This window comes from Theropithecus gelada, chromosome 12 (genome assembly GCF_003255815.1).
Source record: "Theropithecus gelada isolate Dixy chromosome 12, Tgel_1.0, whole genome shotgun sequence".
Classification (NCBI taxonomy): domain Eukaryota; kingdom Metazoa; phylum Chordata; class Mammalia; order Primates; family Cercopithecidae; genus Theropithecus; species Theropithecus gelada.
The window spans coordinates 112,993,081-113,008,655 of record NC_037680.1 but is presented as its reverse complement, the minus strand read 5'-3'; the positions used below and the strand labels follow the sequence as shown (position 1 = coordinate 113,008,655).

The following is a 15,575-nucleotide window of genomic DNA, read 5'->3' as shown; positions in this document are numbered from 1 at the left end:
TTCAACATAGTACTGGAAGTCCTAGCCAGAGTGATTTGTCAAAAGAGAAAAATCAAAGACATCAAAATTGGAAAGGAAGAAGTCAAATTAGCCTTTTTTGCAGATGATATGATCTTATAGCTAGGAAAACCTAAAGACTCCATCAAAAAACTGGGAGAATTTATAAATGAATTCAGTAAAGTTACAGGAAACAAACTAGCATGCAAAAATCAGTAGCATTTCTATAGCCAACAGTGAAAAAATCTAAAAAGATTCAAAAAAGTAATCCCATTTACAGTACCTACAAAAGATATGAAACACCTAGAAGAGAAATATGAACCAAAGAAGTGAAAGATTTCTACAAGGAAAACTATAAAGCGCTGATGAAAAATTGAAGAGGACACAAAAAAATGGAATGATATATTCCATGCTCATGGATTGGAAGAATTAATACTGTTAAAATATGAATACTACCCAATAAATTTACAGATTTAGTGCAATCTCTATCAAAATAACAATGATATTCTTCACAAAAATAAATAAAACAAATTCTAAAATTCCTATAGAACCACAAGAGACGCTGAATAGCCCAAACAATCCTGAGCAAAAAGAACAAAGCTGGAGGTATTACATACACTACCTGACTTCAAAATATACTACAAAACAGTAGTAACCAAAGCAGCATGATACTGGCTTGAAAACAGACACACAGACCAATGGAACAAATTGAAAACCCTGAAATAAATCCATGCATTTACAGCCCATTTATTTTTGACAAAGGCTCCAAGAACCTACATTGGAGAAAGGACAGTCATTTCAATAAATGGTGCTAGGAAAACTGGATAACCATATGCAGAAGATTAAAGCTAGACCCCTATATCTCACCATATGCAAAATCAAATCAAAATACATTATTATCAAAAAGACAAAAAATAATGGATTCCGGCAAGAATGTGGAGAAAAAGGAACGCTTGTGCACTGTTGGTGGGAATGCAAATTAGCCACTATGGAAAACAGTATGGAAGTTCCTCAAAAGACTAAAAATACAACTATTAGGCTGATAGAACCATTAACAGTAGTGGCAAAAACCACAATTACTTTTTGCACCAACCTAATACCATATGATCCAGCAATCCCACTGTTGAGTGCATATCCCAAAGAAAGGAGACCAATACATCAAAGAGATAACTTCACTTGCATGTCTGTTGCAGCACTATTCACAATAGCCAAGATATGGAATCCACCTAAGTGCCTATTAGCAGATAAGTGAATACAGAAAATGTGGTATGTATATACACAATGGAATATTATTCAGCCATAAAAAGTAGTGAAATCCTGTCATTTGCAGACATGAATGGAAGAGGAGGTCATTATGTTAAGTGAAATAAGCCAGCACAGAAAAACAAAAATCACATATTCTCACTTATACATGGGAGCTAAAAAAGTAGATCATCTGAAGATACAGAGTAGATTGGTGGTTACCAGAGGACTGGAAGGGTAGGTGGGTGAGGGGAGATGAAGAGACATTGATTAATGGGTAGAAAAATACAGTTCTTTAGAAGGAATAAGATCTAGTGTTTGATAGTTCAATAAGGTGAGTATAGTTAACAATAATCAATTGTATATTTCTAAATAGCTAAAAGAGTAGGATTTGAATGTTCTCAGTATAAAGAAAAGATAAATATTTGAGATGATGGATAGTCCAATTACCCTGATTTGATCATTACACATTACATGAATATATCCAGATATCACATATACACTGAAAATATGTACATCTATTATGCATTCATTTTTTAAAATAAAGAAATAGTACTACGTTTTACAAAACAAAAAAAGTAATATTAAATGACAGTAGAGTTTCATAAATTTTTCCCCTAAGATCTCCAGATTGTATGGTGTATATGGGTAGATGGGTACATGATGATATGTTAGTATTTCTCTGCTCAACACCCATAAGAGACACATGGATATAGAATGTAAGTATAAAAAGAATTGTTACGTCCAGTTTTCTACTGTAAAAATTAAATTAGAAGTCAAAAGATTTAATCTAATACAATCTAAGTTTAACATGAAATATTACTTTAGAATCAGTTGGGATTCAACAACTTCTATTTAATTAGATTTCCACTTTATTTAATTCAGTCTACATTTACTGAACACCTATGCTGTGCCACACACCAGAAACTTAGGCAATGTTCAGTTTGTTCATGCTAAAGTCTTACTAGCTTACACTGATACCACACAAAGATAGAATTATATGTTTTTAACTTTCTTTTAGTGTTATTTTGTAGTTTATATGTACTCAGCTCAAATGAATGAAGTTTGTATTAATTTTTTCTGAATGAAGTTTGGTATAAAGAGAATAACGTCTGTTTTGTATTCAATGTGACTTTCTTCAGTTTGCTTTTTTTTTTCTTGAGTATGTCTTCACTTGGCATGACATGTTCTATTGAAATTTTACACCATTAAGAGATATATGGATTCAGTTTTTAAAAGAATGTTATCTTCTGTTCACTGGCTGAAAACCACTTTTAAAAATCCAAAATCTGTTACCCTAAATCCAAGAAATGTTTGCAATTGAATATATTTTCCACTATATGACTGGTTAAAATATTACCTACTCATTTTAAAATTTATTTTTTGTTATTTCATTTTGTTGCACTATACCAATGTAGAAACCATTGACTTATCTGATCTAAACCATATTTGTATCTTTAGGAGAGGTTTGGCATATTTCTAGGAGTGACTATTTAGTAACTGAAACCAAAATTAGAGCAAGAGACATCATCATGCCTTCAATTCCTGACCAAATGTTTCTTTTACCATTGTCCTATAAATTATCTTTTTTTGGATATTGCCATTTTAAATATGTATATTCTAAAATACAAAGAAAAATAAATAGCACTCTAAAATTTATGTGCAGTTATTTTAATTGGCAGAGCCAATGGAGTGGATCAAGTAGAAGGAAACTTAATGATTGTAATACATTTCATTTTGTGGATCCCTTTGAAATAATTTGTCCTACAGTCATGACCATCCTATATTTTATGTTACCCTGAAGCTATCAATGTTTGCATTATAATAAAGAACACTGGGGAAACACTTATTAAAGAGGAAGACCTGTCACTTTTAAACGCATCTACTGAATCCTAAAAGCAGCATAAAACCCTGTTCACTTTCCCACTCTAACATGAAGCAAGCTGTATTCTAAATTATTTTTTGGCCAATACATTCAATTTCTTTCTTATTAACAGCTAACCTCAAGTACGAGCTTGGGCGCCAAAATGAGCATGGCCCTCTCCCGAGACTCCGTTTGGGAAAGCTCTGTGCATATTGTGACTGCTTTTGTTGCCCTCAGAACATGGGGTTCCTCTTTGGGAATTGCTGTCAAATCCAAAGTGAGCAAAGAATCTAAATGAAATTCTCTTTGATGATCACACTTTCATTTCAAAATGAAATGAAACTATGTAGTCTAGCTTGGTCATGTGTATTATTCATCATATTTGCTGCAGATGATCTTTGATTGTTTTTATTTTTTAAAAAAATTCTCAAAAAATAGATTCGCTGTAATTTGTGGGTTTTTGTTTGGCTTTGTTTTTGTTTTGTTACACTTTTTAAATGCAAAAGGGCTGTTCCCTACATGTCCTGGGAAGGAAGCAGCACCTTGGAAACGAGTGTGAGTTTCCAGGCACCAGCTTTGAAGGCCTGCTCCCCTGCATTGAGGGAGAACCAGGCATGGGGTTGGAGGACAGTTGGGAGTGTGCGCTTCCCAGGCAGACAGAGCTAGGCTCAAAGCCCAGCTCTGCAGTGTGCCAATGGAAGGATTTTGAGTGACGTACTTACCAGTGAGCCTCAGTTTCTTCTTCTCTAAGGGCAGGAGAGTGCTACCTATTTCACAGAGATGCTGTTAGGAGGCCCTTAGGACAGACTGAAGGAAAATGGTCTAGCCTGGAGCTTGGAGTAAGATATGCCATCATGGAATGCTGGCTGATGTTAATTATCTTGAAAAATTATAGTATGTTGTCACGATATCTGACTGATTCATAGAGTGGAAAACTATCAAGAACTACAACTTTTCATGCAACAAAACACAAAATAATTTCATGCAACAAAAAAATATTCAAAATAAATAAATTGTTGTGTAAATACATGTGCAACTGAGTTCAAACTATAAAACATCCTGGCCTTTGTCATCATGTACTGCTGAAGTTATGAACTGAAAATGTAGTCTGTTAAAAATATGATCCTGTAAAGCAAAGGGTTTGGAGTAGCCCATAGGGTTTAAACCTCATCTGCGGCTACTGTAGCTAGCTGCAGGGGGGAATTGTTGAGGCAAAAATGGTGCTACCTGTGCACACAGCTTGTGTTTTGGCACCAGCAAAAAGTCTGCAAACACAACAAGCAGTGCGTCCTGTACAACTGTGTCTGCAGGGCCGTCAGACACCTGAGTGGGGAGATTAGAATTTCAAGAAGGATGCCTGGAAGCATCTGTGGTTTCAAAAGGCTACTTCAGGAGGCTTTGGGGAGAAAAAGGAAAAGTCACCGTTTTCTTTTCTATTACATGGGATTTTGCAATCTAGTTACTTGGGAGCCTCTGGTTTTGTTTTTAGTTTTTTCTTCATATTGGGATGCAGTTTTATTCTTGTCTCAGGTCTCCAGATCATCAGAGACTAAATGACGAAAAGAATTCTCTTCCTTACCCCTCTGTTTGTCCCCTGAGCCCAGGACTCCTTTGTCTACATTCTAGGGCAGGACATCTGCCTTTACTTATCTAATATGAGGGCTCATTGCAAAGTGATGTAATGCAGCAGTTTAAAGTCGTTAAGGTCAAGAATCCCGGAGCCAACCTACCTGGGTTCAGATTCCAGTTCGACTATTTTCTAGCTGTGTGAACTTGGGCTGGCACCTTGGCCCCTTTGTGCCACAGTTTCTATACATGTAAAATGGAGGCAGTAATAACTCCTAGCTCATAGATTTGTGTTAAGCATTAAAGAAATTGCTATCTGTAAGGCATTTAAACTAGTGTCTGGCAGTAGTAGCATGCAGTAAGCACTACGTAAGTGTTAGCTGTTAATTTTTAAAATAGATTATTAACATGCATTTAGATGCTCACATCATTCATAATTCAAAAATGCTTCTTAAATTGCCATCTTTTACCTACTTAAGTTAGCAAATATCAAAAAAGTTAACGTTACAGTGTTGGCAAGGTATAGAAGCACAGACATTGTCATGCACTTCTTGTGAGGGGAGAGTAAATAGCCCAGCCTCTTTGCAAGGCAGTTCAGCGGTATTGCAATTACAAATGCACATTTTTTGTAAAAGTATGGTCTATAGTACCCATAAATTTTTTTTTAAGTCGGAGGAAACCTATCAGCAAAGAGAGACAGCAAAGCACGGAGAGTAAGAACAGAGACTCCAGAAATAGAAGCCTCAGGCCAAAGCCCTAGCCACTTCCTAGCTGTGTGACCCTGGACAAGTTCCTTGACTTCTTTGTGCCTCAATTTTCTCATATAAAGATGAAGATAATAATGCTACCTAGTAGCATAAGGCTGTGTTGAGAAATAAGGGAGTTAATACTTTTCAACTGCGTAAAATAGTGCCTAGCAAACCATAAATGCCATCAAAGTGTTTATTTTAATATATGTTTAAAGAAAGTAGCACACCACTAATTAATTATAAGCACAACTAGACCTCTTATAACCCAGTTCCTAATAAAGCTGTTTTTTTTACATACTAAAAATTTTTTCAGAAATTAGGCTTAACAGGCTAGAACATTTTTTATTCTTTAATAGTTTTGTGCCCACTAAAATTGTTGCATCTCAGATAAAGATTTACCATAACTTTGCTCTGAGCAGAGGGTAAAAGCAAACCATCAGCTCTAGCTATCCGTACTATCCGTAGCTATCTTTCTTCACTTCTCCTGCTGGGCTCATCTTTATGAGTAGGTATATTGTATAAACATAGATACATAAATATAGATATATTACTCTGAAATGAAATGATGAAACAAAATGGCTGATTTTAATAAACTAAAGAACACCTCCCTCTTCGCATGATCTTGAAATGAACCAACTATGGAGTGGTGCGTTCCTCAGCGTGAGGTCTTCCATGTGCAAAATTAGAGCCAGGGCATGCGGCGAGCCCAATGATCTGACCGAACATGTGCCTCTAAGTGCTTCCTAATGAACACTGAGGTGTCCAGGGGCGCCACAGTGCTCATCAATCTCTGCATTGACGATGGCAAGAAATTTCACAGGGTGGTCATTTGCTGGGAATAGATGTCTACCCTGCTCCTTCTTTGCCTTCGGTAACAACAAAGCACCACAAAGAGCACAATCCAGCGAGACAGCGAGCTGCCCCAGAAAGTTAACAGCATTCAGTCACTTATTTGCAAGTATATTTGCAGCTGATAAATTGAACAGACTTTCATGTGGACAAATGTCCATTTTCTCTTACTAATTTGAAGAAGGATTTTTAAAGACAAAGCCCATCAAACATTAGATAAGCATTTTAAGTTAATGGACCATGTAGTCCTATTTCCCCACAAACTCAGGAGGCATCACATTATGTCCTATTTTTACAGCAACATCAATTATTAATATGTATATTTTTGCTGACAGAGGACCTTGCTATAAATGTAGGTTTCGTTATCCAGTTCTGGGTCATTAACTATGGAAAGCTTGTAAATATAATGGTTTATTCACATGGGAAGCCTTCATTAAGATGCATTATTCTACAGCTGATGTATTTCAATATATAGTATACTATCGTGTTCTCTATCTCCCTTTAATATTTGTAATTTATTTTTAAATGAGTTGCTGTTTATGCAGTGAGTTAACAAATTTGAATTCCACATGACCAAAGTTGCTAAAGAGGAAAAGATGTTTTAGCCCAAAGGAAAAGCTGCTCATTAACATAGGACCTAAATATGTTATAACCTTTAAATTCAAAAGCAACCAGAGAAAGGAGCCACGAATGACCCAAATGTATTTTTGTCAGAGAAAGTCTATATCAAGAAACATGCATGAATACACACATATTAACAGCACAGCGTGGTGTAATAGGAGAAACACAGCACTAAAGGAGCCGGGAAGCCTTATTGCTGGATTCTTCATTAACGTGGAATGACAGGAAAGTCACTGAGTTCTGAACCTCTGTTTCCTCATCTGTTCAGTAGGATAGTCATGTCCTCATTCTTACCTCAAATAATAGATGTGTGGCCAACGTGGTGAAACCCCGTCTCTACTAAAAATACAAAAATTAGCTGGGTGTGGTGGTGCACTCCTGTAGTCCCAGCTACTCAGGAGGCTGAGGCAGGAGAACCACTTGAACCCGGGAGGCAGACGTTGCAGTGAGCCGAGATCGTGCCACTGCACTCCAGCCTGGGCAACAGAGTGAGACTCTGTCTCACAAAAAAAATATATAAATAAAAATAAAATGAAATGAAAATAGATGTGGACATGAATAAAGAAACGCAGCACAGGAATATGTAAGACAGGAACCATGCCAAGGGGCTATTAGGAAAATCCAGTGACAGCTGAGTGTTTTGTTGCACTCATGGATTGTGGAAGTATTAGGAAGTTTCTTGGACACATCGTATAGGGCTGTTGACAAGACACAAATTAGAATCACTTGCTCATTCATTCATTTGTAGGGATGAAAGGAGAAAAGACTCAGGTAAAATATAGTTTGTCTGTATACGTCTATGAAGGAAATCTACAAATAACGACAGGAACAACATAATTTGGAGAAAAGCAACACCAGATGATACATTATACAGTAGGTAATTGTGACATTATTAATACAAGACTTCAATCAGAGGCAAAAAAAAAAATTTGGGTCATTTATTGCAGAGATCCATTTTACCATGAAAACTAAATTAGCCATTGGAGAGATTAAAGTCTCTATATGAATTTATGCTATATATCTTACACACTTAAGATGTAAACACTAGGAATGAAAAACATTACCTGGACAATATAAGAACTGGATATTTTAATGATAATATAAAGGAAATTCCTACTGTTCAGTTTTGACACAAATACATAATATAAAGAAAAGTCATGCTTTTGAGCACCTTTATTGAGGCAATTAATGATCATTTGTTTTTAACATTGTTCTTTAAAATGATTCTGTAATTCTCATTCTATATTTGCTTTTATATTACTTTAAAAAGTAATTTTTAGGGTTTTTCTTCTAGCATCATAAAAGTTGTATTTTCTCAGCCAGGCATGGTGGTTCACCCCTGTGATCCCAGCACTTTAGGAGGCAGAGGCAAGTGAGTTGCCTGAGTTTAGGTGTTTAAGACCAGCCTGGGCAACACAGCAAGACCCCATCTCTACAAAAAGTATAAAAAATCACCCAAGTGTGGTGGTGCGCACCTGTACTCCCAGTACTCAGGAGGCTGAGGTGGGAGGATTGCTTGAGCCCAGGAGGCAGAGGTTGCAGTGAGCTGAGATTGTGCCATTGTACTCCAGCCTGGGTGACAGAGTGAGACTTTGTCTCCAAACAAGAAAAGTTGTTTGTTCTTATTTTACTAAACTTAGAAAATTGGCTCAAATTTCCTTAGGATTTTCTAATGCATATATTTACCAAGTATGATATATGTGGTTTCCTGTTCTCTTTTCACTGACTTTATGGGGTGAGTGGACACTGTATTTTAACGACATCTTCATTGTGAAATCCCTCCCACCTCCAGAGGTTCATAGGTATTTCTTTGAGAGTGTGTGTATATGTGTGTGTACATTTGTGTTACATTTAACTAATTCGTTCAAAATTTTAGTTTAAGACATGAATTGAATCTTTAAGATAATGATTTTTTTGAAGTAATTGATTTAAGTTTATAGTTTTGCTAATGTCTCTTATAAACAGGGTCTTGAATTTTGTCATATTCTTGTTTCACAGCTTTCAAAATGGACTTTAACGTTGTTCTCTTACCCTTGGACATTTCTTTACTCCAGAGCTCCCTAGTATTCCTGGATTTCGCCCACTTAGCTATTGGTGCAGCCTGTCCTAATGACAACAATCACAATAGTGTTCACCATAGTGACTACAAAAAATAAGAAAGGAACAAGTATAAAATAAGAAACTATTCTGGGAATATAAGAGCATGCCCAAAATTAAAACAACAACAGTAACCACTCCAAAATTTAAATAATCCAAATGGTATACATAACTGAAAAGCAAATTGGTTCTGGAAGATAAAGCTAAAGAAATCTCCTATCTGCGCTATAACATAGTGATTTTTTTCTCCTATTTGCACTATCACCTAGTGCAAATAGACAAATGGAAAATATAAAAGCTCAGAGTCATGAAAGATCAATCTGGTGGTCTGGCATTTATCTAATGTTTACTGCAGACAAGGAAATGGAGAGAAAGAGATAATAGAAGGAAAACTTGAAGAGTTGAAGGTAATTCTTTATATTGAATAGACCTACCAAAGGAGAATACAATGAATGAAGAAATGCCTACACCTAGATACATTTTAATGAACTTTCAAAACTCTTAAGAGTAAAGCATTATAAATACTTTCAGGGAGGTAAACAGCTTACTTGCAAAGGAACAACAATTCCGTTTGCAAAAATGGAGCTGGAAACTCTACATATTAGAAGTAGAATTCCTCAAAGGAACTACCAAAATGCCATTCAAGTGGGAGGGACCAAATGAAGACATCCTTACAAATGCAAGTCCTTATAATATTTATGGCTGTACATATTCATTCTGAAAGTTACACTCAAGGACATACTTCAGCAAAAGGAAAACTGAATACAAAAAAGAACAAGGGTCATATGGTTTGGATGCTTGTCCCCTCCAAATCTCGTGTTAAAATGTGATTCCTAATGTTGGAGGTGGAGCCTAGTGGGAGGTGATGGATCATGGGGGCAGATCTCTCATGAATGGCTTAGCACCATCTTCTTGGTGATAAGCGAATTCTCTCCGTTCACACAAGAGCTGGTTTTTTATATGAATCTGGGACCTCCCCTTCTTTCTCTCTTGCTCCCTTTCACCACGTGAGGCACTGGCTCCCTGTCATCTTCTGCCATGATTGTAAGTTTCCTGAGGCCTCACCAGAAGCCACGCAGATGCTGGCACCATGCTTCTCGTACAGCCTGCAGAACTATGAGCCAAAATAAACTTATTTTCCTTATAAATTACCCACCCTCCAGTATTCTTTTATAGCAGTGCAAAAATGGACTAATGCAAAGGGTAAACAGAGAAACCAGGACATCTCATAGTTAAATGTAAACACATGTTTTCAAAATTAATTACAGTCTATGATATTATAAAATGAGAGGTTGTGGGAAGAAAAGTGAACACATGCATAGGTCCTATACTTGTTCAAAGAAGCTCTAGATTATGATAAATTCTAGACAGATAGAAATATAGATATTAAGTAACATGTTAAAATTTTAAGATAACCAGTAGAAGATTAAAATAAGATGTATAATTTTTAAACCACTACATGATAAGAATGAACAAAACTAACTCCATAAATCCAGCAGAAGGTAGGAAAGGAAAAAAACAAAACAAAACAAAAAGAAAGTGTGTTAGATAAGAAACTTAAGATAAGAAGATTATCTCCAAATGTTTCTTCTATACAATGAATAAAATTTTTCTTTTCTATAATTCTCAGATTGAGTTTTTTTAATCCAGATCTATGTTGTTGACAAGAGAGAAACCTCAAACATATTGAAGCTGAAAACTTCAAAACAAAAGAACATAAAGCATTACGTAAGGGACTGTGGATTAAATACACTGAGTAAATGTACTCAGTTAGCTTTGCTTCCTCTGGATGCTTGCATTTCTTATTTGCCTTTGCTAGGACACTATGGAAGATATTAACACATTTGTTTAGTTTCTGATATTTTTGCCAGCTCTGTAACTTTTATGACCTCAAACCTTTTTGTTTGTATATATTTTCAGAATCCACCTCCTCTCTTTAATGAAGTCAGTGCTACAGTAATCCAGGCTGAAAAGGTGGACCGCCTGCGGAACGAGGTGCAGATGAAGCATGAAGAGGACTACAGGGAAGCCCTGGTTACCATCAAGAATGACCTAAAGTTGATAGAAGGCCTGGACATCAAGGAGAACCTTCAAGACCAGATCCGGCATTGGTTCATTGAATGCAGGTGAATATGAGCTACATCGTGATATGTCCAGTCTGTTCTTTAGTGTCTGAGGTTATTGTATGTTTTTAAGCACAGAAGCATATTGATATAGAGTCATGAGGTTTCTTGGCTTCGTTTTAGAAGCGTGAAGTGCCAAGGCTAAGAATTCAGAAATTCATTTTTTTAAATATGGAAAAACGGCCCACATAGTGCCTCTGTGACCACATGGCTTGGAATATAATGGGTGCATGACATAGCCCCAGGATGGCAGGACTTCACATGCCAGGTCTGTCCGAAAGCCACGGGACCCAGAAACAACCTTCCCTTCTGGCATCTAGCCAGCCTCTCTACTTGTAAGAAGCTTGAGATTCTCGATCATGGTCCCTCTCGGTCATAATGCTTTGAGGCAGCTGCTGATTCCTGGGACTTGACACCTGGCCACCAGGTCTCCTTGAAATGATGGTGTGTTATGTGGTTCTTGCGTTGCTATGAAGAAATATCTGAGGCCAGATAATTTCTAAGGAAAAGAAACTTAATTGGCTCAAGGTTCTACAAGCTTTACGGGAAGCATAGTGCTGGTATCTGCTCCTGTTTGCCTTGGGGAGCTTTAACTCAACTTACAGTGGAAGGTGATGCAGGAGGAGGCGTGTCAAATGGCAAGAGCAAGAGCAAAAGAGAGAGTGTGGGGTTGGCCGTGGGAGGGTGGTGCCACACACACTTTTAAACAACCAGATCTTGCAAGAACTCCCTCACTATAGCAAGGACAGCACCAAACCATGAGGGATCTGCCCCCATGACCCAGACACCTCCCACCAGGCCCTACCTCCAACGCTAGGGATCACATTTCAACATGAGATTTGGAGGGGGCATCCAAACTTTATCAAATGAGTAGATAGGTAGTTTTGGGGACAAGGCTCCAAGCGTATTCATATTTAAGGGTGTTCTTTAATGCTCTTAAATGAAACATTAAATGAGTTAAAACTTGTTTACAAAAGATGGTTTTTAAATGGTATTCATCAGAGAATTTTTCTACACAGCAGAACAGTTTGTTGGTAACTTAATTAGAAGAATTTTTTAAACCAATTTTATTTCAAGAAGGGAAGAAAAGAGGGCAGATTGTTATGATAAATCCCAGGAGCCATAGAAGGCAGACTTGGCCATCTGTTTTCTTGATGGGGTATTGCATCATATTACATCAGGTCTCAAGATGTTCTGACGCCAACTGTGGTTAGCTCATCAGGACCAGAGAATTTAAATGTTGGCAGTAGAAAAATTGAACTTTCTCTCAAAAGATTCTGTTGAAAGATATCTGTGGCAGGCAGCCTCTAAGCTGGCCTCCAGTGATCCCTCCCCTGAAGTGTAAGGTATACCTAGTAACTCACTTCCAAAGACAAGGATATGGCTAGAGTGATGGGATATCACCTTCATCCTGCTTGCCTTTCCTGCTCTCTCACTTGCCTTTTCCCTTGCTGGCTCAGAGGAGTCAGCCACCATAGTGTCTGCTGCCCAGTGGAGAGGCCCACATGGCAGGGAGCTGGGGGAGGCTCCCGAGCAACAGCCATTGAGAAGCTGAGGGCCCCCCTCCAGCAGCCTGAGAACTAAATGCTACCCACGAACCACAGGCATAGACTTGGAAGTGAATCCCCTTGACCCAGGTGAGCCATCAGATGAGACCACAGTCCCCACCAGCACTTTGATGACAGCCTTGTGGGAGACCTTGAAGCAGAGGCACCCAGCTGAGCCACATCTGATTCCCCACCCACATAAACTGTGATGCAATATGTGTTTGTTGTTTCAAGCTGCTAAGGCTTGGAATGACTTGTTATGCAGCAATAGGTGTCTAATACATATCAATTACTTTTACAGTGATTTACAAAAATCTAAAGTACTATAAACTTCTTGTATTAACTTTATGTGGGATCCTAATACACTATGTCCTCAATAATACTTCAGTTTTATACTAAAGTTTCTTCATGAGTGTTTGACATAACAGTGACATGCTTTTGACTGAGAGTTCCATCCTTTCCTACAATACAATTTTAAAAGTGATGACTTTTAAAAATTCAAAATTGATTACATTTGTGAGATTTTCTTTCTATGTCTTATTTATCAGAGATATTTTATAGCAAAATGGGATATTTTGAATGAGGGGTATTTAAAATGAGGAATTTGATGTTGTGTAAATTCTGTACTGATGATGATAAATGGAGACGGAGGGCTGCTGTTAATTGAGCAGATGGTATCGATGTGCACATAGCCCTCCTTTCTCCATCACTTTCCTCCTTGCTTTCTGGGGATGGTTTCATGAGAGCATATATTTGTCAAAACTTATAAAATTCTATCCTTGAAATATGATCAGTTTATTGTATATCACTCAGGCCTCCATAAAGCTGTTAGAAATATATCACAGTAATAGTAGTATATCAGCAAAAATGCCAATGCTTGTCGTTCTTTAAAATATCATGTTCTGTTATCCAGAATACCAAAACCCAGTTTTCCAGTCACTACCATTGTTCTCAGACTCCCACTCCTGCTCATGGTATAAGACTTGCATCTTCATCAAAAATGGGTCACAGTAAAAAAGACAATAAATAAATAATTTTAAAAAGCAGTGGGGGAGGGAAGACTTGCATTTGCCAATTATAGGTGACTTTGTCTCTTCTGGTTTAAAGTAGTCTCTTTCAGGTTAACTGTCTCTCCTGGGTAAATTTGAAGTCAATTTAAATGTCTCTCTCTCAAGAATCTTGCCCCATTTTTCTTCTCCTTACTGCATCTGACTGTAAAAGGAAATTTCATATCCTTACACTAACAGCTGGCAGCTGGGGAGAGTGCCAGGCACACCATTTCATACCCTGGTGGTTTTTTTGTTTTGTGTTTGTTTGTTTGTTTTTGAGACAGTCTCGCTGTGTCACCCCGGCTGGAGTGCAGTGATGTGATCTCGGCTCACTGCAACCTCCGCCACCAAGTTTAAGTGATTCTTCTGCCTCAGCCTCCCGAGTAGCTGGGATTACAGGTGCACACCACCATACCAGGCTAATTTTGTATTTTTAGTAGAGACAGGGCTTCACCACATTGGCCAGACTGGTCTCAAACTCCTAACCTCAAGTAATCCACCCGCGTCGGCCTCCCAAAGTGCTGGGATTACAGGCGTGAGCCACCGCACCCAGCCCCTGGTGGGTTTCTACAGCCATGTGGTGTGGCTGTGCTGGTCCGGCCCACCTGGTCTGTTGGGGGCTTCCTTTGCAGCCCGTGGTTTCTGCCACTTGTCCCCAGGCACTGGCCACCCACAGTCCAAGCCTCTTGGGTCTGAGCCCGGCTCTGCTGGCTGCTAGTTCTCCCCCATGAACATAGGTGGTGCCAGGCCCATGTCTCAGGGGCCTATCCATCAGGTCCCCTCCATTTTGCTACCATCGAAAATGCTGCCCAGGTGGGAAGATGAGCACCGCCTCGAAGTTCACAGATTCTCGTCAGCCACTCCGGGGCTTCCGCTGTGGTCTCAACATTCACCCCGCTCTTTGACTGAGGCCCTTACAGGATGGGTCCCAAGGACTCAGGGTCCCCACCCTCACTCCTCTCTTTCGCTTCCTCACCGTGCTGCCCCACTGCTTTGTTGTTCAACTTGAGAATGACTTGTGATGAAAGCCCCCTGACCATTCCCTCCCAGGTTCCTTCCGTCTCCTCCGTGAGCTCTGAGAGCCCCTCCGCTTTGCTCCTCCGGGCAGTTTGACACAATGATTAGGAATGCAAACTGGAGTCATTGCTTCCCGCAAAATAGCTGTGTACACCTGGGCAAGTCACTTAGCTTCTCTGCGCGTAGGTTTCCTCATCTGTGATATTTGAACAAGAATCGTCCCTGTTTCACGGAGTTGTGAACAGATGAAGGGTGCTTAGACCTCTTAAGTGTGGGCCACTGTCATTTCTCCCAGACTATAACCACTGCTCACTCAGATGCCCCCCTCCCATGTAAACTGCAGGTCCCATTAAGACTGTGCCTGCTAGCAGGATGAAACTGGTATATAAATTTCATGAATAAGCAGTGAATGGTGCTTCAAGCCAATGGTATTACAGTGTTTCATTCTTATTCAGTTACATAATTGGGTCTGGAGAAAATATACTTGGGATGATTTTGTGCAGTTGCAATCATGGAAATGCAGGTAGAAAGGCATTGTTTCAAAAGATTTAAGTCTTCTGATTAAATCACGTTGGTTTACACCTAAAACTGTCCTTTCCAGAGCTAACAAGGATTATATGCTGTGTGCTCAGTGTTCATGAATTTCCCTCATCAGGAACTTCCCCCATTTTCTCGTGTGTCAAAGAATAGGTATTCAAAAATATATTTTCTGTAAATGAAATGATTCTTTACTTTCATATAGACAGGGTAAAACCTAATTTATTATTAAGTGGCAAAACCAAGTTGAAAGCACTATGTACAACTGTAACCCCAAATATGCTAAAATATTTATATTTATATATATATATATATTC

At 38.4% G+C, this 15,575-nt stretch overlaps 1 protein-coding gene across 3 annotated transcripts in view; it reads left to right on the top strand.

Annotated features, from left to right (window-relative positions):
• Positions 1–15,575, top strand: part of IQCA1 (IQ motif containing with AAA domain 1) — a 164,418-nt gene that overhangs the window by 30,323 nt on the left and 118,520 nt on the right. For all 3 annotated transcript variants that reach the window (XM_025404697.1, XM_025404696.1, XM_025404695.1), the window contains exon 6: positions 10,906–11,111. In XM_025404697.1, the coding sequence (XP_025260482.1) occupies positions 10,906–11,111 (206 nt within the window). The remainder of the gene's footprint in view (positions 1–10,905; positions 11,112–15,575) is intronic.